The sequence below is a fragment of the Lithohypha guttulata genome (genome assembly GCF_036872675.1).
Source record: "Lithohypha guttulata strain CCFEE 5908 chromosome Unknown scaffold_5, whole genome shotgun sequence".
NCBI lineage: Eukaryota > Fungi > Ascomycota > Eurotiomycetes > Chaetothyriales > Trichomeriaceae > Lithohypha > Lithohypha guttulata.
Genome location: NW_027042754.1, coordinates 919,706 through 946,773, shown reverse-complemented (window position 1 = coordinate 946,773; position 27,068 = coordinate 919,706). Strand labels below are relative to the sequence as shown.

General features: G+C 49.2%; 8 protein-coding genes across 8 annotated transcripts; 4 read left to right on the top strand and 4 right to left on the bottom strand.

The window, feature by feature from the left end:
• Positions 1-516: 516 nt before the first annotated feature.
• LTR64_006789 (uncharacterized protein) lies at positions 517-5,247 on the bottom strand (the record flags this gene model as incomplete). Its single annotated transcript, XM_064901116.1, has 1 exon — positions 517-5,247. The coding sequence occupies one exon, from the start codon at positions 5,245-5,247 to the stop codon at positions 517-519; it is 4,731 nt and encodes a 1,576-aa protein (XP_064752192.1).
• Positions 5,248-5,854: 607 nt separating this feature from the next.
• Positions 5,855-7,114, bottom strand: LTR64_006788 (uncharacterized protein; the record flags this gene model as incomplete). The annotated part of the gene is made up of 1 exon (XM_064901115.1): positions 5,855-7,114. The coding sequence occupies one exon, from the start codon at positions 7,112-7,114 to the stop codon at positions 5,855-5,857; it is 1,260 nt and encodes a 419-aa protein (XP_064752191.1).
• A 2,972-nt stretch (positions 7,115-10,086) lies between these two features.
• Positions 10,087-11,271, top strand: LTR64_006787 (uncharacterized protein; the record flags this gene model as incomplete). Its single annotated transcript, XM_064901114.1, has 1 exon — positions 10,087-11,271. The coding sequence occupies one exon, from the start codon at positions 10,087-10,089 to the stop codon at positions 11,269-11,271; it is 1,185 nt and encodes a 394-aa protein (XP_064752190.1).
• Positions 11,272-11,576: 305 nt separating this feature from the next.
• YEY2 (Valine--pyruvate aminotransferase) lies at positions 11,577-12,893 on the bottom strand (the record flags this gene model as incomplete). The annotated part of the gene is made up of 2 exons (XM_064901113.1): positions 11,577-12,236; positions 12,300-12,893. 2 exons carry the CDS (start codon positions 12,891-12,893, stop codon positions 11,577-11,579), a joined length of 1,254 nt encoding a protein of 417 aa, XP_064752189.1.
• Positions 12,894-13,830: 937 nt separating this feature from the next.
• On the top strand, positions 13,831-16,431 carry LTR64_006785 (uncharacterized protein; the record flags this gene model as incomplete). Its single annotated transcript, XM_064901112.1, has 1 exon — positions 13,831-16,431. The coding sequence occupies one exon, from the start codon at positions 13,831-13,833 to the stop codon at positions 16,429-16,431; it is 2,601 nt and encodes an 866-aa protein (XP_064752188.1).
• A 1,880-nt stretch (positions 16,432-18,311) lies between these two features.
• Positions 18,312-20,987, top strand: LTR64_006784 (uncharacterized protein; the record flags this gene model as incomplete). The annotated part of the gene is made up of 2 exons (XM_064901111.1): positions 18,312-19,065; positions 19,087-20,987. 2 exons carry the CDS (start codon positions 18,312-18,314, stop codon positions 20,985-20,987), a joined length of 2,655 nt encoding a protein of 884 aa, XP_064752187.1.
• A 349-nt stretch (positions 20,988-21,336) lies between these two features.
• On the bottom strand, positions 21,337-22,575 carry LTR64_006783 (uncharacterized protein; the record flags this gene model as incomplete). Its single annotated transcript, XM_064901110.1, has 1 exon — positions 21,337-22,575. The coding sequence occupies one exon, from the start codon at positions 22,573-22,575 to the stop codon at positions 21,337-21,339; it is 1,239 nt and encodes a 412-aa protein (XP_064752186.1).
• A 2,756-nt stretch (positions 22,576-25,331) lies between these two features.
• Positions 25,332-26,884, top strand: LTR64_006782 (uncharacterized protein; the record flags this gene model as incomplete). Its single annotated transcript, XM_064901109.1, has 2 exons — positions 25,332-25,387; positions 25,564-26,884. The coding sequence occupies 2 exons, from the start codon at positions 25,332-25,334 to the stop codon at positions 26,882-26,884; spliced, it is 1,377 nt and encodes a 458-aa protein (XP_064752185.1).
• Positions 26,885-27,068: the final 184 nt, after the last annotated feature.

Here is a 27,068-nt window from a genome sequence, read left to right as displayed (position 1 = left end):
GGATCGCACCATGTCTCGGCCGCTGCCTCGGGCATTAATCGCGTACTGTGAACGTGTTCTACTCGAACAAGCGTCTAAATGGGAGACACGCGTAGCATTCAGAAACAATCTATCGTTCGACGTCTTGGGTACACATATCTCAACAGATCCGAGCTGACAAGCCAGTATTTTGGCTAGCCCTTCCAAGTAATATGAATGGTTGTCAGCTAGACCTGACACTTTCGAGGCAGTGCCCGGCCTGTATCCTTCGTCAAGATGAAGGGCATGGTCCCGCTTCTCTTGATGTGTGGGAGGTCAACGAGCGCGCACGCACATCCATGCATGTTGGCAGCAGAGTGACCCTCCACAACTCTCACAATTAATCGTCGAGGTCCAGACTATCGTAGGCGTGGTGCAGAATAGTTGAACTCCGTTCCTTCACGGTTACTAAGTCAGGTACAGACTCTCAATGCGAACCCTCAATCAGTCCAACACGCGCATCTTCAGGATGCATACTTCGGTATCTAATTCCACACTTCAAACGACTTTCTCGTCGGTATCGTCATCGTCATCGTCATCTTCCCCGAACGTTGGCCATAAGTTGTTGTTATATAACGCTGCGAAGCTTCCTTGCCTAGGATCTGCAAACCAGGAACTCTGTGTCAGAAATGTACTATCGTCTGCATCTGTGATGTCGCTTTCAGCATCATTATCGAGGACACTGTTGTCACAACCATTCGAAGCATCTTTGTCGGCTCCAGTAGCGGTCTCATTGTCGTCGTCCGTATCACTGTCGGGGTTGGCAACATCGTCATTTGCGGTAAGCACGTCGTTCCGCTCATTCTCTTCGTATGAGATAGTCAAGGCAGCAGCATCTTGCAGGTCAGCATCTTTATAGATCTCGCCACTGAACCTGCCGGTACCGCCCATAAACCAGCCATCTTCTACAGCTTCCCAGCGACTCATATCGTCACCCCAACCAAATGTCATACCCCACATGCGCTCTAGTATTCTCTTCTCAACTGGATGAATACATTGTGTAAGATAACCAGTCATCCTCGCAGATTGTGTGTTGTCGTCGTTAGCGAAGACGGAATCACCTCGAGTATGACCGGAACGGCCAGAAAGCATGATGAACCGTGAGCTCGACGTCGGTGCCTCGTTGCGCTGTTGTCTTTGTGGCGGCGCAACGTTATTTCCTGCAGCAGCATTGATGTTATGAGTCAAAGACGTCCTATGCCTTTGCCCTGGCTGAGTCGTCTGAGCGTTTCGGCCAGGAACATGACCTTCAGCTTCAGATGGCCGACCGCTTGTCGCGACTTTGGTGAAGGTGCAGGCGCGGGCTTTTAACCCTTCGTCCATCGCAGTCCAAGAAGAATTTTGAAAAACTAGCTCGTTTTGGTTGAAGTCGTTGCTTGCAATCCCCAAGATTTTGACGTAACCACAAGATTTCAAGGTAATTTGCTGGATGTTGCCTTTGAAAGTTGTTTCAGGCCTTGGATTTTGTTCTTCATCGACCATACCAGCATCGTGTTTGTGGTCGAGAATTGTTTTGCCTGGGGAGACCTTGTCGAGGACATTGACCCAGGCGGCATTCGCAGGTATTTTTTCGTTCAGCCAAGCTGAAGGTGAGTGTTGACATTTGAGTTGATTGTCTATGGTCCGTAATGGTCCGTCAGTACGGGGCGAAGTGATCTGCGCTGTCAGGCTCACGGAGTCGAGAACAAGATTGTGTAAACTAGTATCGCGTGACTTTATCATGAAATTCTCCAGCATCAAAGGGCTGAACCAACAATTCTCGAAGGTCAACGTTCGAACGTGCGGAAATACGAAGATGGTGTCCATACTTGGCTTTGGCATCGAGGGGTTTTGAGCGGTTAACCACTCACGTGGAGTCGATGTTATTGGTGCAGGTAGTATGTGCTGGTTACGTCCAAAGATTCCTGTTTGATGCTCACCAGAACCAAGATAGCCGATACACAAACTGTTGAGATTTTCGAGTGGTGCTATACAGTCTCGAAGAAGCTGTGCAAATTTATATGCAGCATCGACTGGTTCGATAGCCATATTTGACTGGAAGAACTTATCACCAGGAATATGCTCAGACCTCCAATCAGGTTTCACCAGAATAGTGACCTTTCTTAAGCCTCTTAGACATGACCAGAAGGTTTTCTGGGACAACATTGGCAACAACCCGGAAGAGATCTTCGCGATGTGTAGTGAGTGCACATTTTTGAAAGCTGACGAGTTCACCTGCACAGCATCTGTGTAAGCTGAGAGAAAAGTTCTTTGAATCCAGGAAGTCTCCATGGTCCATTGAGCCTGTGCTTCAGTAAACCAATTAGGCAGTATGGGAAAATCCGAAGGTCGTGCTATTCGACGCTGGACAAAGTTAGAATCGCCCTTTGATTCAGCAGCGAGGTTGAAACCGTTGAAAATAATAGGCCATTGAGGCTGAATGACCTCGCGACGCTTAGTGAGCTTCTTCGTTGAAGGTGGTGTAGCCAGAGAAGTATTGTTGCCGACAAGGTCCATAATATCTTGGAACCTTTGCCGCCTGGCTAGATTCGTGCTCGTCTGGACCGCGTGTTGAGCCGTGTTCAGTATTGGATTTTGGTTGGGTACTAGTGGTTGAGTTGTTTGGAGGTGATTCTGGAGTCGCGGCTGCGCTGCGAAGAAGGCGGCAGTGTTCACTTGTCTGAGATGGCGTGGTGTTAGAGGGGCGCGCTGCTCTACGATGCCGCCTGTGTGAAGATGCTGTGTATAGTCCGGCTGAGAACCAGCATCACGATAGCTATCGTAGTCACGAACAACAATCGAACGTAATCGGTCGAGTTCTTCTCTCGCCTTCTTCCATCGGCAGTCCAGATACTTGATGTTTTCATTAATAGTATTAGTCTGTGCCCACTTGAAGAGCTCCTGCATGCCATCTTCGTAGGCGAGATCCGGAGCGGTGCATGTTTTGCCAAACACCTTTGATCCACCTTGGACCTTGCTTCGATAGAGAGCAAGATCTGATACATCAGGCCCCTCGAGCCATCCAAGACCACTATCAACGGAAATCGCGAGCTCCCTACACTTGGTAAGTTTTCTCATTGATTGAGTCAGCAACCGTCTGTCATCGTCAAGCAGCTTATCGATCTCCGACAAAGGTGAAAAGTAGGGGTAATCCTTGACAGGCCAAACATAGCGACCAAACCAAGCGTCCACGACCTTTTCTGTGATTTTGAAGGGTGCATGCATCAGGCCAGGAGCATCATACTCAAAAGAGATACCAAACTTGTTGATCTCAGCGCCGTGCCTGTCGAGCATTGAATGTGTACTGTCGATCTCAATCCTACCGTGCTCATCGTACGAGGGCTGAAGACTGAACAATGATGGTCCAAAGTTTGTCACGACATTGCGGAACACGTATGGTTCGAGATCCTCTGCTAAACTTTTGCAGACGAGCCTCAGGTTGCGTACTTCTGACGATGACAAATACTGCAAAACTCCACCTGGTGTTTTGCCCGTCTCAGCATCCCATATCTCAACTGGCAATGTTGTTCGAACCTCCATTGCTGAAGCATAAGGTGGTTCGGGACCGGAGTTCCGGTTGCGATGCGGCTCGTAACGTCGTGGGTAGTCGCCATCTCCATCGGGCGCACTGAGAAAGTTTTTCTGCCGAGGATCGAGTTCGGTCTCGCTGAATGGGCCAATGCGATGTGAAGGACGTTTTGGCCGTGAGGAATGTCCCCGAGCATCAAGACCATGGGCTGCCCAAATCGAACAACGATTAATCTCTGCTTGCCGGATGTTAGATGGTATGTCCTCTGGCAGCATGCGGTAGTAGTCATAGTGAACAGGGTCAAGTGAGCTTCGTCCGGAGCTAGAAGCTTTCGATAGCTGTTTCGCCTCCTGAACAGATTCCAAAATTGCTTTCTGCTCACCAATCTCTGCTTCCCGGCGAGCGTCTGTCATGTCAATGTCTTCATTGTGTCCGACTTGTAGATCAACCAAGGAGTGCAGTGGATTGGTACGCGAGGGGTCCGGAAGCTGATCGGTCGATTTTGTTACAGAAAGTTCGTCCGTATGTGATTGCACAATCTTGGGTTCAACCTTCACGATAGAATCATCCAGGAATGTTGTTGAGCTCGAAGCTGTGGCAACCGAGTCGTCGTTCTGCGGCTGAGCAGCCGACTGACCATCGAATGTCTGCATCCAGGCTGACGGGAGAGGCGACCATTGTAAGATCGCAGGCGTCTTTCTACGCCGCCGCGAATCGTCGGGAGAGTGATTGGTAAGGCTTGCTATCTTGTTGTTCGGTCGCAAAGAATCTCGTGAGAAAGAAGCATGATTCTCGAAGCTTGATGTTCTGGATAGTCGCACTTCTGATGTCTCGAGGAGATCTTCTGGCTTGCTCTGCATGACAGTAGCCGTAGAAGTCTGCGAATTACTGCCATCGGGTGTCCTACCCTCCTGTATGGGTCGAGCTGAATATTGACTCCTGCCTTCGATCTGACTTGGCGAACGACCGAGGGCTGGTAGAGTTTCCGTGTGAGACTCAGTGGCCTGTGGGGTAAGTGATGGACGACTTGTCGAAACTTCTCTCGTGTTTCTAGTATATGGGCTTGCTACGGCCTTGAACATATCGCGAAAGAGGTTATACGAGCCAGCTCGATCAGATCGGTGAGGTGGTAGAGTCGACCTTCGAGCGCGCCGATAGATCAATGGTTGATCAGAGTAAGACGTCCCTTGGTTCTGCGACGGCGAAGAAGTTGAACTTTGAGGTATGTTCAAAGCAGCTTTGTTTCTCTTTCGTATTGGAGTCTTGCCCTTGTCAGTTGTCTGGTTTGGCAACGATAACGGCTCAGCATCTTCAATTCCCAGTAGCTGTCCATTTGAAAGCTGGAACCTATTTTGTCCACCTTCTCTAGTGATTTTGAGGTTGCTCTGGGCTCTAACCAGAACCTTGGCCAGGTCTCGCAGTGCCTGCTCTTGCTGGTTGTGCACTCGTCCAACCAAAGCGTTCAGTCTATCCAGTTCGTTCTGCAAGAATTTTTGTAGAGTCTCTGGACCGAAATCTGTAAGGAGTGGATGAACAACAGGTCTTCTCGAGAAATTCCATTTGTGGTGACCTAGATAGTCATTTATGTCGTGTTTTGTATTTGATTTTGTCTTTTTCACAGTAGGCAGCAGCTCGAGAACATTGTCGGCGTCCGACGAGGAACTCTGCGAGAATTCCACATCGTATGGCACGTTCGAGGGACTTCTTCTGCGCGAACCCATCCCGGCGCGGGCTCAAAGGGAAGTGCCTAGCATCAACTCAGAAGAAGAAAAAGAAATATGGTAGTGGATGTATCTGGCCGGATTGGCAATTGAGACGGTGCACTCGCATCCAAGAAGAACATATGTGATCAGAAAATTCAGTACTTTAGTGTTTATGGTATAGTGTCTGTGTCTTTCTCACATAACACATTTTACTGTTCCTCAGACTTGTTCGTATCTGAAACTCGCTCGTTCGCGAGCAGCTTTGCAGGTCCTGGGTTACTCCTCCAATCGATTTCTGATTATTGGCGCAGTATTTGGGTCTAGAGTTATGACGTTCAGGCTGTTTGTGCCGTTAACTTGAGTACATGCACAGTTGTTGCTTAAGTAGATCTGTAGGTCGACCGAAGGTGCAGTGTCGCAGGCTGATGCCAGCGTCAAAATAATGGTGGGGCCACCTTGATGCAGGCCCGGTACGGCACTCACCAGGCCAGCGCTAATAATGCACGTCACTCGGGGACAAAAATGCATGTTCAGCCACATTCGAACCGCATCGACTGACTGGTGCTTGAAGATACTCAGTCTTGCTTTCACTTTCAAATCTCCGGGGAAGGACAATACGTCGACATTATGAGGCTAAACGATGATGGCCAAATTGACTCCTCGTACCCAACCACACACCGTGCTTCTGACGTTTGGTCGCGTACTCAAAGACCATTTCTTCATAATCGTCCCAACTTAATCTGTCGCTGAAGACCTCTTCCAACCTGAGTGCATGAAATGCTGCTTGACTAGTGCTTGCCGCAGTATGAGGTCGGAAACCTGCAAGTGCGTCACCAACAATCACGGCCTTTCCTTTCATCTGTCTTGCGACCTCCCATTTATTCTTCGGTGGTTCCAGATCGGTAATAGCCTGTACAAAGGGCGCATTCGTCTTGAATACGAGTTCTGCAAACTGTGGCGGGAGACGATCTTGAGCTAGCTGTCTTTGTCGTTCCCACACCCCAGCCTGCAAGAAGCCTCCCGTTGGAAGTGTGAATCGATGCTTACTCCCATTCTTGTCTGTCATGATCTCTGCATACTCCTCGCTATCGAATGGCACATTATGGTACCAGACCCAATTGACGAGCCTCTGACCCTCAACGAGAGTTCCTTGTGCACCAGGGATCGTATATGCCAGAATCTGTGTATTCGGATTTGTACCATGGAAGAAACTGAATTTCTCCACAAACACATTGCTAGCTGAGTCGGAAAGCTCTGCTTCGGGCACAGTTCCTCGAAAAGCGACATACCCTGCATATGTTCGTTCTGCTGTTGCTTCACCAAGAAGCATCTTTCGCAAATGTGTCGATGGCCCGTCAGCGATTATCAGAAAGTCTGACTGAATAGATTCGTAATGTCCTTCCTGCTCGTCTTGTTGACGGCACCTCTCATACTTGAGCTCGATCTGATCACCCTTGTCCTCGACGCCTATCACCTTTCTTCCATATTCGTATCTAGCATTCTCGTCCTCTCGTCCTCCTCCCTGGATATTACCTGGATCGTCAAAATTCTCGCGTCCCAGGTTGTAGAGCACTCCCCAACTAGTCATCCTCTGATGGCTGTTCTCTTGGTCAATCACATTACCTTGTCTGTCTAGATAGTACCTCCATTGACTCAAAGTGCTTATGTCGTCGGCTGTGTGTTTCGATCTGCCGTGTCGTCTCACCCACTCAAGAGTGTCCCCACCAGCCACGACCCCTGCACCCTGATCATGTAGCAGAGGCACAGGTGAACGCTCAAGGATCGTGACTTTGTGGCCGAGTCGCCTGAGTGGTATAGCAGCCATGAGTCCTGCAAGGGAACCACCTACGATCACAATATGCAGAGGCTTGGACGAAGCTGCCATTGTGTACTGATTCAGTGTCCGAACGTATAGGCTCGTCCATGGATTTTGCTGATCTGGTATCGTAAAAGTATGTTCGACAAAGCAGTCAATGACGTTGGCACTTGTGGTTCCTAACAATAATTCCGCCCACTGATCAATATTTTGATCTTCGTATTCGAGCCGTAGGACTGTTGGCCATCAGATCTACGGTATATCCTAGCGTGTTATGCCCAGCATCAGTCTATATCTTCGTTAATTTCCATTCCTCCAGCTTGACTCTACAGTCGACAGCTGATCGTCCATTTCGCAGGCCGCAACTCATTATCGTTATGTATCATATGACAATCGTTTTCGCAAGTAGTCCTTGCACGAAATCTACCCCACAACAACAACAACAACAACAACAACAGCCTGTTCTGTCAACATCCACCTACCAGTAGACCACTCTAGTTTCAGTCTACACAGAAAACTCCCAAGAGTCTGCTTCGATCTGCCAGCCAAGAGAAGCAGATAGTGGGGCGCGCTATAACTACATCAGCTTTACCGATAAAGGTTTATCATCGTCCATTTTATGCCCTGATACACCCTAGCACACTTCATCTGTCTCGAAAGGAGACTTACTGATCAATCTATCGCCTCTCACTTTCCAGTGTGATTGAACGGTACAGCTAAAGCGGAAGACTCGAGTGGCAGATCTGTGACAACGCTGCATGTATGCATGTAGCACCCGACGATAGTTGTGTATGTAGCAAGATGACCAATGTCATCAGCTATGAAGATCAACAATCACACTTCTGCTAGAGCGCTGTAAGACATCTTACAGCTCTCCCACCAAGACTGGTCAAACTTTATTGTACGAGTCAAGTGAGTCTTCCCAATCTCGTTTTGCCAATCATTAGCAGTATCATACCCGCGAGGCGAACCTTAAGATGTCCGAAAATTCAGACTGCATATGGTCGCAACAAAAAGTATCATGGACTGCACTACCCGATCGCGAAATCCAGGTAGCCGAGCGCATGGTCCTAGACTCAATCGAACAGGTCCCAGCGAGACTCTGCAGAAGCTACTCGACAGGACAGAACAGCTTGAATCCGTTGTGATTAATCGTCTATATAATGCGCGACGCAGCTGGCGGCATGCTAAACTCGAGAGACAATGTCCAGAGGGACGTGCAGGTGAGCCTGCGACTGACTCGAGCACAATCAACCAGGATGCCCTTGGTTCAAGAAGAATGGATATATCTTCTCTACTGCAGCCCAGTTGAGCGCCTCGAGCTTCTTAAGCTCCTTGATATAGTCGTTGATACGAGGTTTTGACTCCTTGCCCTACTCTGCAGACGAGTCTTCCAGCAAATTATTGTTCGACTACTTACGGTAGATATGGTCGTTCCTGTCAACGTGCCCCGAGGGCTCAGTGACATCGAGAGTGAGTATGAGATCGTTCTCTTTATCCTGTACGGTCTACACATCGACGTAGCCGACTTCTTCCTTCCCTTCATTGATGTCCTCGTTATTCGAAGATCTGCCGCTCCTTGAACGTCTAGATTCTCGCGCGCTGGCATCCAGCTAATGTCTTCGCGCCACCATTCTTTTGCATCATTGCCGTCAACTTTGGGAAGCACTGAATTTAACACCTTTAAATCGTCATCGAGTGTGTTTAGCTGAACTGCGTGGGTAGGACGACTTTGAAAACCTTTCTTAAGACGATCACCGTTGGGGTGAAGGCTCAACAAGTCAACCTTCTCGGCGTATACATGGTCTTCGTTCTCGTGTCCAGTATAATAGTCATCGATTGCCAAGACACATACTACATACCTGCTGTAGCATCTTTAGCCACACAAGTAGTGCTTAGATTGTTCTCCAGATGACTTCCGTCGGGCAGCTGAACGATAGGCAGGATTGCATTGCTTCTCCTCATTCCTTGTCCCGACGTCTTATAAAACTGCTGGATGAGACTATATGGACAACTTCACCATGTAGGGAGCTTGTGCTGCATGGTGAGGCCAGGGTGATGTGCGTATGTCTTGGGTGACTTCATGGACGGCAAGCTCCAAGTCGAATTAACACGCGATCGTCATCGATTCAACTTGATTAATAGCAACATACTATCACAAGGTACGCCAGAGTTGACTCCTTACATATGTACGTTGGATCTGGTTATCTCTGATGCACGACAAACAGCAATGTGAGATCGTGAAGGCTTGCATAGACAAGCCTAATTTAACTGGAAGAGACTGAAGATCACAGCCTGGAATGCAGTCTAGGCAGCTACTAGTCCAGGATGCGACCCAACCACAACAAATCGCTTAGGGCTCCCCCGAAAGCGTGCTAAAACACATTGAACGCATCTTGGGTGCTTTGCAAAGGCAGCGACAACGACCACATGCGCCCACGACGTGCGGGCTACGAAAAGTCTAGAAATGGCTGTTCAACGTGCAAGTATGCGACCTGCCACGAAGGTACTGCACAGAGCTCACCCAGGCTAGGACACGAAAGATAAAGTGCGACGAAACAATACCCTTCTGTCGACGGTGCGTGGAATCTGGCTGGAAGTGTGAAGGGCCAACTGTACACCAACTTCGATTTGTTCACGACCAAAGCACGAGTCAATCGAATGCTCCAACACCACAGCCGGAAGTATCCCTTTTCATACCGCGGCATAGTGAGGACGAACGTCGTGCCTTCCATTACTGGACGCATTGTGCTGCACCTTTCTTCGCAGGGACTATCGATGCCAGCTTCTGCTTAGACACAATTCCTCAACTTGCTCAAACCTATGGATTTGTCTGGGATGCTGCTGTATGCATCAGCATCCTGCTTGAACACATCCCATATGCATCACTAACCACCACGTTTGATTCGGCATGCCTATCGAAAGTCACCAACGAACGGCATAGACAGGCACTGAGATTCTATAACAAGGCCATTGCAGACGTTCGACGATTAGCTGAATGTCAGCAAGTCGATGACTCTTTAATTGCGTTGAGCTACATAATGTTTGCATCAGTCGAATTTCAACAAAGAAACGTCAAGACGGCGCACGATCTCATGAAAAAATGTTCTGCGATCCTGAAACGAAACTTTATGTCAGTTCGTGAACTGCCAAATTCAGCTGTCGTGAAGGTGATACATGAAGTGGTCACACCGTTTGTATTGAGGAAAGCTATCGTCATAGCTACACTAGGAGACAACCTAGCACTACAGTCCCTTACTACTGGCAAACTAGGCAATACAAAACTCCCTGCGACATTGGCTAACTTTCCTGCATTTGACGAGGCGAGAGCTCGGTTCTATACCCTAGTATACGACTCATATGAAGTGGTTAGACTTGCAGATTTTGGAGACAACCTCAAGGACGACGATCCAGGAAAATTGATCGTCTTGTTCCAGCGCCAATTATTACTTGACGAACTGAAACAATGGAGAGCATCCTTCACTGCTATGAGCAGTCTGATCTCCGACACAGAAATCGACTGGATGGCTTCATACCTCCTGCTGTACTGGTCGGTCTGCTACATATCCCTGACGGCCTGTGTCAGCCCTCGACAGACTATCTTCGACGACCACATAGATCACTTCATCGACATCATCAACCACGCTATAATCGTCCTCGGAAACAGCGCTCTATACGAGCCAATCCACACTCTGTCCAGCGAAGAGCCCGGCGTCATCCCAGCCCTGTACTTCTGCGCAACCAAGTGTCGACACCCAATACTAAGACGACAAGCACTACATCTAATACGTCAGACTCCACGACTAGAAGACCTCTGGGCATTTGTTGCAGTAGATCGTGTGGTTGCACGAGTCATCGCTCTCGAAGAGGGCGAATATCCGTTTACTTCGTCCCAGTCAGTCTCCCAGCATATTCGCTTCCCTCCAGAAGAACGTCGCTTCGCATACGTAAGCATCGCAGGTTGTCAGGGATATGAGAGCAAGCACCGCCAGGCACTTGAATTGAGCAGGTTTATCTTTGCGGCAGGTGGTTCGAAGAGTTTGGTTACGGAGCACTTCTGGCTGGAGGATGAGGAGGATGTGTGGGGTGATACTCAATGTCAAGATCTGGGTGTGGTGGCACGAGACAGGGAGTTGTACCTTGGTGTACGACCTTGCCTTACAGCACAGGGTGAGCATATGGAAGATTTGTGGAAGTATTTGGGCATGGCTTTCACTAAAAGATGACGAGCAATCTTCTTGACACAAGTGGTGGTAGTGGATAAAGGAACCGGCGTTGACATATAAACGACAAGGAAGTCTTACACTCTGTTGGAAGAACCATATTGGGATACAGACAAGCAGTAATACACGAACTTACATTCAATGAATTCTAGGTAACAAGTAGTCTTACACTACAAAAGATGTCTCTTTCTCTTTGTTTGGTTCGCGTCCGCTCCCTTTTTGTATGCTCTCTGATCAAGAGCTGACTGGCCGTAGTCGGCTCATCTGTCAGAAGTGGATTTACGTCATCCCTTTACCTACGTCTGAATTCATCTTGTCACCTTGGATCCGATGACCTTAGCCAGCCTCTGTACACCATCATCCAGGGCATCGAAGTCTTCCCAAGCAAAAGAGAGACGAAGATTTCTGCTTAGATCCAACCCACTTTCATCGTCGCCCTGAACCTGGCATTGCCAGCCAGCCATAATGGTCAAGTTCTCTTCCTCAAGCGCGGCAGTTCTAATATCCTCGGCGTTCAAACCCGATGGTAGCGTCAACCATATGAAATAACCGCCTGCGGTGTCTTCGTGAAGCTTGGGAAGTGTAACACCAAGCGGAACGAGCCTAGCCTGGATGGATTGCATCAGACGTCGGTATCTCTTCTCGTACGATGGCAAGAGTGTGCCGCGCAGGTGTTCCTCGAAGCTTCCACTTGTTAACATTTGATGGACCATTGAAGCGACCAGCTGAGAAGGTGCACCGCCAGACCTCGACGAGCCACACTGGCTGAGACCCCAAGCTAGTTTCGGTGTTGCTTCAGCCCATCCAGTTCGACAGCCTGGCGCGATAATCTTGGAAAAGCTACCGTTGCTCATAGTGTTGCCCCATTCAGATACAGGTCCACCATCGAGGTAACGGTCTATATCAACCAAGCGAGGATATCTAGCCTGAAAGCGATTTCGTGCCGGTCCTGATATCTTTGACGACCACTGTAGCATGTCATATACATCGTCTGTAATAATTAGTGCATCGTATTGCCGTGCTAACCTTACCAATTGCTCGCGTCTTGCTAAGCTCATCAAGCAGCCAGAGGGGTTTGCGAAAGTTGGCACAGCATAAATAACATGTTTGTATATTTTTCTCCATGAGTAGTGGGTCTTCATCTTTGGCTCTGTATTGCCATTTCTGACCGCATCTTCCTCGCTTTTAGCAATATGTGTGCTTAGGTAGTCGATATCGATGCCTTCCTCGCCCTCAGGCACACCCTTGATGCGACCACCGAATCCATTATCATCGATGATAGGACAGGCGCGGAAATATGTTGGAGCAACCATCCAGACGTTACGCGTATAGACGGGATCTGTAAAAACCTGAAGAGCGCATCCCAAATTCTGTGAGGCACCACCAGTTATACAAATTCTTTCAGGACCAATTGCATCTTTTGGACAATAGAATCTTGTAAGCCATCTTGCGATCTCTTCAATCAAGGGATGGTAGCCCTCGTCCGGACCGTATCTGAGGGATTGTTTAGCAAGATATGGATCTTGTAGAACATCGTGGGCAGCAGTTTCCAGGCGCGTGGGCGGGAGTAAGCCAGGGTTGGGCCAGCCAGCTATCAGGTCGATAGGTTTCTGCTCCGTCGACATCGTCTTCCTTGTTATCCTCGTCATTATGTTCACGGTGCGCTGGCTCGTTGCTCGCTGAAGAGCAATGGTGACGCGAAGCAAACACATTGATTAGGTAAAACATAGCGGAGCATCATTCGTCACCTTTCCAACGTTCACCTTTCACGTCAGGACAAATTTTCGTCCTCGGCAGCGGCATGATGTTTGCACCTGCATTAGCTCGAGCATCGATATTGGAGTTCAGATGAGCTTTCGTACACAGTAAGGACATACGAATCGTTGACGGTAAAGATTACGGCTTTGAACCCCTGATCACTCTGATGGTACAGCCGGTACCATGGGTAGAAGCGACCCAAACCATCTGAAGCAAACCAGCAATTGAGGCCACGCTTGACCTATTAACGCTTAGTGGTAGTACCAGCCACAACTTCAGCGAACAAGAGGACGATAGCTTGGCAATGTTTCGCTTTGGTTGCCCCGCGTAAGAATTAGCGCTGTATTTATAGCAATCTGCAGTTTCAGTTCCAGGTCGACGTCAGTGGGTTGGATGAGCCTGTTGGGCGCGCAAGCCGACACAAGGTATGAGAATTGCCTAGATACAAGCTTTGCAATTCTCAATCCTGGTGGATGCGACGCAGCATCCATGTCCTCTCAAAGAATGTCCTTGACTGCTTTGCTGATTTCCCAGTCGCAAACGCGTGGTCATTCTCCACACTCACCTTTGCAGAGTGTTCAAGTAGTAATTATGCAAAGTGCTTTTGCATTTGTTTGACTAAGGCTGTAGGCCCGGAACCTGGCTAGCACTTCACGCAAAAAGAGGTTGTCCAGTGTGTAACATCAATTCGAAAGCACGAAAAAGAAAGCCTACCAAGTCAGAACCTGGTCCGAGCTTTGAGAAAGAGCTTCGCAAGGGCAATATATCAAGTCATTCCGTCCACACTGCGTGAAGAAGTGAGCGATGTCTAAGAGATTGTCCTCTTTCTTTGGACATAAGAAAGAAAAGTCAGAGGAAGGAGCGATCGGCAGTCCTAGACACCTGAGTTACAGCTCTGACGCTTCGCCAAATGCGAGCCCGTCGGCAGGTAGTAGATTACAGAAATACAGACCCCAATCGCCGTCACATCTCTCACTGAATACGCACGAAATTCCATCTTTGGAACCTCCTCCTACTTTCCGCGAAAGCGCTTCGGGCATCACTGCAAGACCTTCGAGTCGTCCAGTCAGCAGGCATGCTGCAGGACCTGACTATCCCTCCAGTAGGGAAAGCAGCCGCAGCAGACCGCAAACACCAACCCTGTTGACCATTCCTGGCCAGCCTACCTCTCCTGCACCTTTCTCACCTGCGACACCCAGCTCGGCCGCATCAGGGAAGTTGGCAAAGAAGAGACTTGGACTGTCTGGTCCGAAGCAAGACAAGCTCAAATTCGGCGATGGAGACTCCCAACAAAAAGCATGGATATCAGGCTTGAAAGAACATATTCCGTATGATCTGACCCAGCTATTACATGGCGACAGACTGGGAGAATTGTGGGACGTGAATGGCGATGTGGTTGTCCATCTGTATCCAGAGAGCTCAGGGCGAAATCCTACTTTCCGTGTTCATTCTGCACTCTTCGCAGAATCCAAATCACTGGCCTATCTTGCGATACCTAGCATCAACCAGTCCATGCAGGATATGTTTCTGGGCGATGATGACTCTTTCGGTCCACCACTTCGCGCCATCGACCCTGGATATGGTCCGCAAAATAGCAGCATCCCGCAAATAATGCCGCCGATGTCACAACCAAAGGTCGTGTATCTACCACTGGACCTGGAAGGAGATTACAGCATTCCCGGGTCAACTCCTTCTGGCGACGACCTTGAGCTCATTGTCTTGTACCGCAACTTTTTTGCTTTCCTAGGTGGTGGAGCGCTGATTTCGACGCCACGTCAGGTCTCCTTGTTCTCAGTTTTCATGGGTATCGCTTCGATTTTGAGACGACTCGCATACACAAACGCAGACGGCTCAACATATGGTGAAATTCCGGACAACAGCTTCGCTCGATACTGCGACGAACTTCGACTTGGAGACGTACGATCAAGCAGGGAGAAAACCATCGAAGCAATTGTGCTGGGTGAAGCTATGAAGCATTGGCCTCTTTACAATGAAGGTTTCGTGCACGCAGCTGGTCGTCTCGACGATATCAAATTCATCAAGAGTCCGAAGTTTGCCAAGATATCTCCCATTACTGTGAACCGACTGGAGCGAGCTTCACTGGATGTGGAGACGAGGTTGAAGCTGCTTCACAGCAGACTTGACGATTTCGAGTTTCCATCCATATTCAGCGGCCTAGCAAATTCTCAGACATCGACAGAGGCCAAATTGATACGCTTCAAAGCATGGCGCCTGGCCTTTATTGACATGCGTAAGTTTGTTATGGCACAATACAGAAGAAGATATGGTGCCTGGCCGCCCAAGGCCAAGTCAAAGAAGAACAATTTTGATCAAGACGGACTGAATCGTCTCCTGGTGAGAGAAGTCTACGAGGACTTTTGCAATCTTTACGATATGCTGGTAAATCCTAGAGAAATGACAAACCGTACCATCGACCTGCAACCAATGGTTGAGGAGAAAGGCACAACTGAGACGATTCAGCACGCTCTTAGAAGTATGGAGAGTGAGTTCGACCGCAGTACACCACCCGTGATACCACCAATCCCTTTCGATACACCACTTATACCGAGTCTTGACCAAAGTTTCAAAGGGGGAAATGCACTCACCGCACATGGAGGTGGAAGCGCCAAGCTCAAAGCGAACGAGATCAACGAGCTCCTTCTTGGTTCCTACAACAGAGAATATATCAAACCTTCAACATTTGTTCAGGAATTTATGGCGTACGAACGCAAACTCGCCTCCGGCGCAACTCTCGACCAGATCGTCGATAACAGGTGTGGTCAGTGGCTCTTTGTGTATGTCATACTTCAATCCTTGCCCATGACGGCGGTTGATGCTCGAGGCGTTATTTTCAACGAGGATGTCGAGTACTTCCTTTTTGAAGCGCCTAGGGGTGGCAAACCTTGGATGCGAGAGGACACTTTGGTTAGTAAGGCGTGGTACAACGTGAAAAGTGCAGGTCAAACAATCAGTTTGTCTGCTGATGTTCTCGATCATCAGCCAGAAGGTGTGTATCGACGAAGTCATTGCTGGTTAATCGCAAATCAATGGCTCGCCGCTGCCGGAGTTCTACCGCAAGGACAAAGTCCGGTACAAGAGAACTATGAGCCACAACTGCCCTCACACCACCCACCTGTCGAGCTTCGTGCGAGCTCACCAGCACAACTCAGTCCTGCCCAGTCGCCTATGATCCGTCCCATGACCCCGACTGCTCCATACGATGGTGTCAGGTCGCACCTAGGCAAGTCATCCAGCTACACAAACCTACAAGTCGATATGGAACAAGTCGCTGCGCCAGCGCCGAAGAACCCTCGTCCTATGTCTCAATACAACCCGAGCATAACGTTTGATTCAATCCTAGGAGCAGCACCAGTTCAGAAGCAGGAGAAGAAGAAAAAGAAGTAGAGTTTCTTTTCCAAGCTGTAGGATATCTTGGATCTTCGACAAGGGCTGTGCTTTGACAAGGACGCTCATCTTGAGACATGACATGAGTTCAAAAACAAAGCTCTGACCTTGGACAGCCAATTTTGGTTATTCTAGATAGACCTTTTGATTGGTTGTTAGGCCAATTCAGGTTTCGCCGATAATACATTGCAAAAGTTTTACATTCTGACCTGTCCTCTGTTCAATATGTTGGCCTTGGTTCTGTCTGACTCCAAGTGGTAGTATCCTGGCAAGGGAGATAGTCTCGCGCTTGACTCTAGGTGCGAAAAATTGATTGCAAGCTCACTTCTGACGTCGACTATATGTAAGTACATAGTCTCGCGCCAAAACATAATGCATTTTATCATAGTTCACTTTGCTAGTTTCGGCTGGGTTCCAAGGTGACGAGGCGATCTTGCTACTCACAAACAAATAGTGATATGACCTGTACCATAGTGCCTGCCCTTTCTCAGCTAGTTCTGTTGAGCATATCACACCGAGTCTTCGCAATACGTAGTAATATCTAATTTCTATTCACGTCCTCAAGGTTTTGCAACGAGGCAAACAATGATCTGCACGTCCTCATACGGGTTCGCTCAGTCCGACCTGCTAGATTTTTTGCCCGCTCATCAATTCCTGCCTAGGTTTCTCTGCAGTCGATTGTGTTCTATGGAAGCCTGTATGCCCAATACTGTTCAAGCGCTGCGTGTACAAGGACGATTCTGTGAAACAGTCGCTGCCGAGATACCAAAGACCTTGGCCGGACACAAACTTGGAGTGCGGAAGGATAGTGGCTAACCGCGAAGCGACAAGAACCGGAAGTTGTGAAGAGCGACCAGTGAGAAGAGTTTCATGGAGGAGATATGAAACGGCATCTCGGTCGTGTCTGGGAAACACCAGAACCAATCGTTGTACCAAGTCGCAGGAGCGAGGATGACTCCGTCTTCTCCCGCTCCACTAAAGCTCCAAGTGCCAACTCTATGAAAGTCTTTCCTCACCACATTCTTTGTTTCAACACTGTGTGCATTCCTGAGATTGAAGCCGACTCCCTTTTTACGTGTATATTACACGGAGCATTCTGGAGCCTCCGTCTGCTGATCCGATGGCAGGTCACTGGCCCCGAGCTCACGCGCCACAGTCAGCCAACCACTATGAAGCAGTGGCACGCGTTTCTGGTTGATGTTTGATCTTGACCACGAGGACGTTCACACCTCCTTTCGGCAAACAACATTGTTGAGGATGGTTGGAGCTCCACCGTGACCAGCCCTGGTTGGAATTATGGCCAGAAGGTGGTGTTTGTAGTGGCGGTACAGGTAGGTGCTCATGACACGTCAGACTGACCAGCACAAATATGTATTCTGAATATTCCACCTTCATCTGGGTTGCGCCTACCTCATATTCCTCTGTTCGTTCGTGACTGTCGTTTGCACCTGATCATTCTTTCACTGCCTGGTGCAACGTCTTTCCTAATTTCTTTCCCGTTCCGGTTGTTTACCCAACAACGAAAACTCTAGCCGCGCAGGCAGCAACGACCGAACACAAGGCTCATCCGTTGATTATTGAAACAATACTGGTTGTCATAAAAGTTCTCAATTTCCGGAGCCAGCTCTCATTACGCCACCAGTATACCTTCCTTTACCCTGTTTATGAGAAAAGTCCTGCAAGGACTGACCAGCTGTTTCGCGCGTGGACAATATTGTCACTTAGCAACCAGCTGATTCCACGTCACCAAGTAAAACCCTTCGTCTTGCAGGTCGATTTATTCTGTGTGCTGGACACGCGTTTACTTTGCTTCATCATAAACCTACCAACAGATTCACCAGAAAAGCTCATATAGCTTTCCGATCAACTACAGATTCAAGATGCGTCAATCAAATTTCCTCAGCATAGCAATGCATATAGTTTTCCTCCTCGCCGCATTTGCGCTGGCCGCGCCTCGACCATGGCTGGCCACAGCCGATACCATCTCCTCTACTCTTTCTCTCGATAAGCGGCAGTCCTCAGGCTTCTGGATGGAAACCATTCAGCGTCAAGGATCGCCTGCCTACAACGATGATAAATCATACAAGGTCTTTCGCAACGTCAAAGAATACGGTGCAGTAGGTGATGGACAAGCCGATGATACTGCAGCCATCAACAGAGCCATCTCCGATGGTGATCGATGTGGAAACTCTGGCACAGCCGACTGTGACTCTTCCACCATTGAGCCTGCAATTGTGTACTTTCCAGCTGGCACTTACAAGGTCTCTTCTTCTATAATCATGCTCTACTATACTCAAATGATTGGAGATGCAACCAACTTGCCAACCATTCAGGGCTCTGCAGACTTTAGCTTCGATACAGCCAACGGGGGTCTGGCCCTCATCGACGCCAATCCCTACATTCCTGCGGCAAATGGTCTGGGCTACTACACGAACCAGAACAACTTCTATCGACAAATCCGCAACCTGATCATAGACATGACGCAAATGCCTGAGTCAAATCCAGGTGGTGGAAACGTTAACGGTCTACACTGGCAAGTCGCCCAGGCTTCCAGCATGCAGAACGTGGTCTTCAACATGAGACCGGCTTCTGCCACAAACAAACAGCAGGGCATTTTCATGGAAAATGGGTCTGGTATGTTTATGGCTGATATAGTCTTCAATGGTGGTGCTACAGGCGCTTTCCTCGGTAGTCAGCAGTTCCAGACCCGCAACCTCACATTCAATGGCTGCACTACTGCCATTGGACTGCAGTGGAATTGGCTCTGGAACTTCAAGTCTCTCAATATCCAGAATTGCCAAGTTGGCCTAAACATGTCAACCACCAACTCATCCATGGAGACTGTCGGGTCTGCTATTGTCATGGACAGCAAGATCTCAGCATCGACAGCAGCCATCATCACCACATACAAGGGCGCTGATACTGTGCCTGAAACTGGCAGCACTTTGTTCATTCACAACGTGGATTTTGCAGGCTCTGCTACAGCTGTACTCGACGGTTTGACTGGAAACACGGTTCTGGCTGGTAATGTTAAGGTTGCAGCATGGGGTCAAGGAAATGCATATGTTCCTGCAGGCACGAACTCCCCTGCCAAGCGTGAGCCAGAACCTTCGCCAGCAACATGTAGTGACATGGAACCTGTAATAACCACAGTCACCATCAGTCCCCTGCCAGTATCGGTCACCGCTACCGGCACAACCAATGGGTCCGTCACATTCTCCTTGCCTTCTAGTTCGTCAACAGCTGCTAGACCTAGTGGCAACGCAACTGCCGCAAGTGCTCCAAATTGTTCAGCCTCACCAGTTATTCCGGCCAAGTCCAAAATTCTCCAACAAAACATGAACGCTGCACCTATTCCGTCAAGCCTGCTGACATCGGATGGATCAGTCTTTGAGCGTAGCAAGCCACAATATATCGACGTTCCAAAGGAGAGCTTCATCAGCGTCAAGACCTTTGGCGCTACTGGAGACGGCACGACAGACGATAGTGATGCAGTCCAGAGAGCTATGGATACTGTTACTACTGACCAAATCCTCTACTTTGACCATGGTGCATATGTGATTACAAAGACTATCAATGTTCCTGCCAACGTTCGTATCGTGGGAGAAATTTGGCCTTTGATCATGATTTCGGGTGCGAACTTTCAAGACCAGAACAATCCAATTCCAGGTTTTCGTGTTGGACAATCAGGCGAGAAGGGCAATGTGGAGATCTCAGATATGATGTTCGAGACCAAAGGAGCAACTCCTGGTGCAATCATGATGGAATGGAACGTCGAGGAAGCATCACAAGGATCTGCTGGCATGTGGGACACGCACTTCCGTGTGGGTGGTTCGGCTGGTACTGAACTCTCACAACCTCAATGTGATTCACGAACGAGCAAAACGTTCCGATCTGAATGTGCCGCTTCGTTCTTGATGATGCACATCACTCAATCAGCTTCAGCATACTTTGAGGGTACCTGGTTCTGGGTCGCTGATCACGATCTTGATCTCCCACGAGGCCCGAGACTGAATGCAAACGATACTCAAATCAGCATCTTTAACGGTCGAGGTGTCCTTGTCGAGAGTCAGGGTCCGGTGTGGCTCTGGGGCACCTCATCCGAACATTCCGTCCTCTACAACTACCAGTTGAACAATGCTAGAAATGTGTTCATGGCTAGTATCCAGACCGAGACAGCTTATATGCAGCCTGCGCCTAATGCTTTGGACAGTGGCTTCACGCCAAATACTGCATGGCACGATCCAGACTTCTCTGACTGCACCACTGATGATTGCAAGAAGACCTGGGGTCTGCGTGTGCTCAACTCGCAAGACGTCTTCATGTACGGTGGTGGTATGTACAGTTTCTTCCAAGACTACAACCAAGATTGCACGAAGACAGAAGATTGCCAACTCAATATGGTCGATATTCAGTGCTCTACAGGCATTTACCTGTACGGCATGACAACCAAGGCATCAGTCAACCAACTGACTGTCAAAGGCCAAGCTGCAATTCTACACACGGACAACGTGAACAACTTTGGAGCTACAGTCCTGCTTTACCAGCAGGAGTAAGTCGTCGTCAAAACATACCTCCACGTTTTCCTTCAGTTGAACTATTTGAGATTCAGATTGTGGTTGTTGAACTGGGATCCGATCGGGCTTAGGCATGGCAAAAAAGCAGCACATATGGGACACATTAGCGAGCATTCTTCCAGCGGCGTTATGGTACAAATCCGTTATTTCAGGCACATTTCGGCCATGCATCGAGCGAACATAGAATATGTATTACGGAGAGATACCCCATAGAACGTGTGTTAGGTTGAGCATTGTCCAAATGAAAGTTATTAGCACAACAGGAACCTGATCATGAACGTCAATGTATTTAGATCCTGTGAGAGCAGATTGTGTATTGCTATGTATCCTAGATAAATTGCTCATCGCTAGCCAGCAAATCAACAACATCCGCACCATCTTCTCTCTGCATTCTATCCTCCTCATGCTTCCTCCTCCGTCGCCCCTCTCTTATTTCAATCACCCGTTGTACCGCCTCTTTAACCTCCGGATGCCCCCTCACACCTCCCAACACCATCCCCTCCTTCATCCCCCTCCTCAACTCCCCCACGTGCCTTGCCTGGCCTCTATACGGCGCAAACTGCAACTGCAACAACGTACTCGCCTCCCCATCCAGCCGCTGCGATGTAGTATTCAGCAATGACAGCGACGACGTCAACTGCGCCATCCAGTTCCGCATCTCTGCTGCGTCGGTGATGGACGGCGGTGCGGTGGAGGGGAAGAGGACGCTGACCTGCGATATGAAGATGTTGAGGCTGAGGGTGAGGCGAGATGTGATTTCGAGGATTTGGTAGGGGAGGAGGTGCGGTGGGAGGATGCTGCCGAGGGTTGTGTAGGTGCGGAGGTAGGTCAAGGCTGTCTCGAGGGTTGATGGGAGGGCGGGGATGTCGTGGGTGAGGAGGTAGAGTTCGAGGACGAAGGAGCTGGTTATGATGAGGTAGCGCCAGAATTTGCCGGAGCTGCGGGCGGGGAGGAAGAAGGTGTTTAGGATGAGGACGAAGAGGATGTTGATGATATAGGAGGGGATTTTTTGGCGGAGAGCGGTGAGGATGAGCTCTGCGGTCTGGAGGGAGATTTGTTTGGGTGTTTGGGTGGGGGAGTTGTCCGTTGGACGAGGGAGGTGGGTGACAATGCTGGGTCCGAAGTGGGTGTAGGCGTATTTGTGGGATGGGTTGGTGAGAGTTTCGGAGGCGAGACGGAGCTTGACGAAGAGGCTGTCTGTATCTGTGGTTGCTTCGGAGGAGCTGATCTTGTCAGGGTGGAATTTGGCTGCTAGTCTGCGCAGGCGGGACTTGATCTCCTTGTCGGTGGTTGTGTATGGGTCGACGGACAGGAGGGTGTAGAAGTCACCTGCGAGCTTTACGTCGTAGAGAGATTGAGCAAGTGTGTAGAGAAGGTATAGGCTTAGGACGATGATGCGGGTCCTCTTGTGGTCACGCGTGTAGATTGCTGTGCCTGGCTGTGGTTGAGGCGAACCTGCTTGGATTGTTATTCTGTAGTAGATAGTCTGTATCCAGTTTGTAAGCAGGTTAGGGAGAAACGTCCACCCTAGGTAGGAGACCATGGGGACAAAGCTGCTCTCCGACATCTTGAAGTTGTGCAACGAGAGTGCAGGGAAGTCTTATGCCAAATTCCTCTGTATCGTGGGACGTTGACTGTCCTTGTCATATCCCTTCAATCATGAGCCAAGACGCAGCCGGTGTGGTACTTGAACACACTCCGGACCACTGCAGCATGGGAATTTTCGGTATAGTATGCGGCGTGCAGGAATTCGAAGTTCTCGAGTATCTACACTAGAAACATTGTACAACCTTGATCTCTCGTTGATCCAAGACGCAGTTGTTGATCGACAGGAAGACCTCATGTATCTACGGCTCGATCAAGGCTCAACCGTAGCTATGGCTCCGCTCACTTATGATTCACCGTAGCCGGGAAGGCTAACCAGAACGAGCTCGCGAATGGTCGTCCGAATAGAGATGCGAGCAACGTTTTTAGAGAAAAATAGTGTCCAGACAGTTGGGTCAAACGATTCGTGGTCCTCGTACAGGTAACGCGCTGAGTGCCTTGAACTTTGTTTAGACAACTATCGAGTGAACAAGCAGGAGGCCACGAAAGCATTATATGACGCGAGAACACAGCAGGAAACCTACACAAGAGAGCATAATGCCCCCACATGCTGGTCCCCTGCTTAAATACATCATCGTGTGCAACACAACACTACTATATCTATTCCTGAACACAGCCGCCCCGTGCACTATTACTCCGTGACTCCCCCAATGCTCATAGGCAGTGTGACCTGCAAATGCCACATGAGAGCATGCATACATACTGCCAGCTATATGATGACATATAGCTCGAGTCCTCCCTGGTATCACTAGCCAAGCTTACAGCAGCCATTATGGCGGTGAGTGAACAATCTAGATCTTCGTATCTTTCAGTTGAATTCAGGCGTTCTTCTGCTCTTCACGGTAACCACACCGGAGGTGAAGATATGTAAGACGATGACATGCAGGAGGATGACATGCAAGAGGATGACTCGAAAGAGTCACTTGAGTAAGTAGAAGCCGTCGATGGCGTAGGTGACGATATTGAGTCCATTTGACTGCTTTGTGACTCTTCCCAGGCTTCAGGCAGTGGTATGCGCTCTTCGCGGGTGTTCGGGTTAATGGTTAGCCACGCAATGGGCTGTACTTCACCACTGTCCAGGACACAGTGGTCGAATGACGACCATATTCTATCCCAATTCTCTTGATTTCTCGTTTGTCCATGTACACCATCGAACCTTTTCCACTGCAGCCAAGGTAGGGGAGCTTTGGTCTTGAGAACTCCTTTCTGCCTGTAGCGTGCGGCCACGCTTTCTCTGACACAGTCGTTCTCTGCCTTCTGACTATGAAACCAGAAGAAAATTTCATCGAAGAGGATTGTCCGTTCTTTCATGTTAGATGGAAAGCGCCTGGTCTCGACTGAAGAGCGGCAGTGATTGACGCGCTTGCTCGGTCCTCTATCTCTGTGACTTCGGATGGCAATGTAGTTGCAATCTAAGGAATACTCCCCAGGTATGATTGTATGAGGTGTTCCGCAGTTCCGGCATGGACGTGAGCTGATCCAGTCTTTTGCCATCCTGTCAGTTACTTCGGCCGTATTATGGTGTGAATGTAGTTCCTAAAGTTTTGCAGAAGAAAAGACGTTGCTATGTCGTGTTGACCCGAGATATTGAAGACTTCGATGACAACTGCCAGGGAGTGACTAGAGTTGTAAATGTGGATGGGGTGGCACAGATGAGATCGTAAGTGTTTAGGTCGTAGAACCATCAACCTCAATGCTAATACAACTGGAGTTCTTATAGGCAAAACGGGTTGAGGACCGCCTGAAACAGCTCGGAGACAAATCTGCTCGCATGTATCTTGCTCATCACGGGCATCTGCATTCGCATCTGCAACATACAACTAGCCACTATGCTTCGACGATCTGGACGAATTTCATGGCCGCATGCCACTGGATAACCACGAGCTAAGCAAGCAGGTTCCTCTGAGTAAATTGAGTCAGGTTATAATTCATGCATTCGAGGTTCAGGGCACAATAATCAGGTGGCACAGCAGGTCCTAGTCTTGGGAAACGAGAACCATAGTCGGATGGATCTCTTCGCTTATTGGCGCTATACACAGTTGCATTAGCGGGCACGGAAGTCTTTCAGTTGGACAATGAGAAGATGAGCATGGCGAACCACTAGTGTGATTGGCCTTGCCGTGGTAGCTCGACACCGTCCTGCCTGTCATTCGGTTGCAATATGTGTCACAACTCACCGTGGAGCAGCTAGGAAGGTATGGAAAGAAGATGAGCTGAAAGAAGTGATGACTTGCGGATTGTACTCAGACGCCAAGGACTGATTGTGTAGATGTCCCTGTCCTGTGGCTAGTCCCGGCCAGGCAAGAGCTAAAACCTAAAAACGTGCTCAATAAGTGTGTTGAGCACGTTTATGTCCTGTTAAGGGTCCTGGGGTAATGCGCACTCCTGACAGCAGGCTGCAGATAAGTCTCGCCAGATACCCAGGAAGATTTGAAGAAGCAGCTGAGGATGTTGATTCTGTCCGCCAGCAGGTCGACAGAACAGCGATCAGGTCCGTGACTGCAAGGCTCGAAGTTGCAAGACTTGAGGAGGTAGATGCCAGTTACGACTTCGTGTCCACATCTCATGATTGCCTTGACAATAGTGACGGTGCATCGATGGTTAACTAATCGAGGCTGAGTATTTCCTGGTAGAATTCTGATCGTTCTTGATGGGGTGGAAGCGGGAATATATATAGCTGCGGACGTGGTATCTGTGGCGCGCCGCAACGTTCTGCGGATGGAAATTCGTGCCGAGAACGAAAATGCACAACTGCTGCTGCACCACGTTTTCAAGTAAGACTGAACTTTGTACTGTTGTACTGTAACGAGAAAGGCCAGTTTCTTACTTGCTACTGCCTGGCGCTTGACAATCAACGGTGTATTAGGCGCAATTTGGAGCAGGATATGCCTAAGGCATCCAGCCGTCCTTGAGTCGCCAACTTTTTTATCCGCAATAATTTCGCAAGCAGCGTTCGCGCCCCAAGCTTCGGCTGTGGTCGAGCAGACAGTATGTCTTCTCAATCTGGTTCAGCAGTGAAGGAATTCAGAAAGAGAAAGCATGAAGGTGAAAGCAAAGAATCGACAAAGAAGCGCAAACAGCAAGACAATACCAACAATAATGTCGAGGAGCGCTCGCCCAAGGTCGACAAGAAGAAAAAGAAGGGACAAGAGCACATATCGCTCGACGATGGCGCGATGTCTAGCGCTGTTGCATCGACCGTGAATGGCGACACAGAATCCAGCTCTGTTTCTAACTCGAAGCGGAAGAAAGATACGAAGCGAAAGGACGCAGAAGGACATGAGGAACAGTCGGGCATTACTAGTCAGTATGAGGATGAAGAGATGATTGACGTACCTGCGCCTGACGAACGAGTCGAAGACGCCAATGCGGAAGAGGAAGGTCCGAGTAATGAGCAACTGCAGTCAGATGCAGAGACCTGTTTTCAGACATTACGGGTGTCACTCTACGTGCCGGTGCCTGCGATAGCGTCGCAGAACCAGCTGTCAGCCATCTTAGCGATACACCTTTCACCACTTCTATTAAGCTACTTCCCACCAGCTGGCGGTGTCATTCTCTCCTACCACGATCCTGTGCTCTCGGCGAAACCTGAACCAGGGCCAAGTCGACCTCTTCTACCTCCGACTAGCGGCGACATAGAGACAACAGAAGAGTTATACTCGACAATAGGAGAAGAGTTCGGCGCGTCTTGGTTATGGCTGACAGTGACTTTGCTGGTATTCAAGCCGGAGCCAGGTGATCGTCTGCAGGGATGGACGAACGCCATGTCAGAAGGATTCGTGGGGTTGGTCAGTTACAACTATTTCCAAACTTCAATCTCAAGAAGCCGTATACCTAAAAGCTGGACTTGGGACGGACCGACCAGACAAAGGCATAAAGTCCGGAAGACCCCAAAGAAAGGTCGCCTCAACGATAGCGATGATCCCAGCCAGGACACGGCACTCGATTCGCAAGAAACCCTTGTTGCATGCCAAGACGATGCAGTGGATGGCACAGCCGGTACATTCCTGGATGAGAATGGCTTGCAAATCTCTGACAATCTTGGTTTTCGAGTATTAGACTTGGAAATGATTCAGGCACAGGACAGAGGACGACGGTATGCGTTGCAGCTTGAGGGAACCTTGCTTGGAGAAGAGGAAGAGCAGCAAACAAGAGACGAGGAGAAACTCAAATGGGAGAGCAGGAAAGCAAAGAGCCGGCCCAGAGCAAGGGCTAGCACACCCATGATGAGCGGAGGACTTCGCAGCGGTAGTATCGCGTCGACACCTTGAAGAGTATCCAATCATGATACCTTCCTACCTCCAAAAGTGATACCCTCGAACTTCAGGAATCTATCGACTTGAACTCCGCACGACTCTTTCGAAGCAGGACGCGGGTTACAATCTGTAACATTCTTATTGGTTCGTACACTAGCGCGTTTCTGCTATGTGACGCCATTGCAGCGATTTGTGGTCT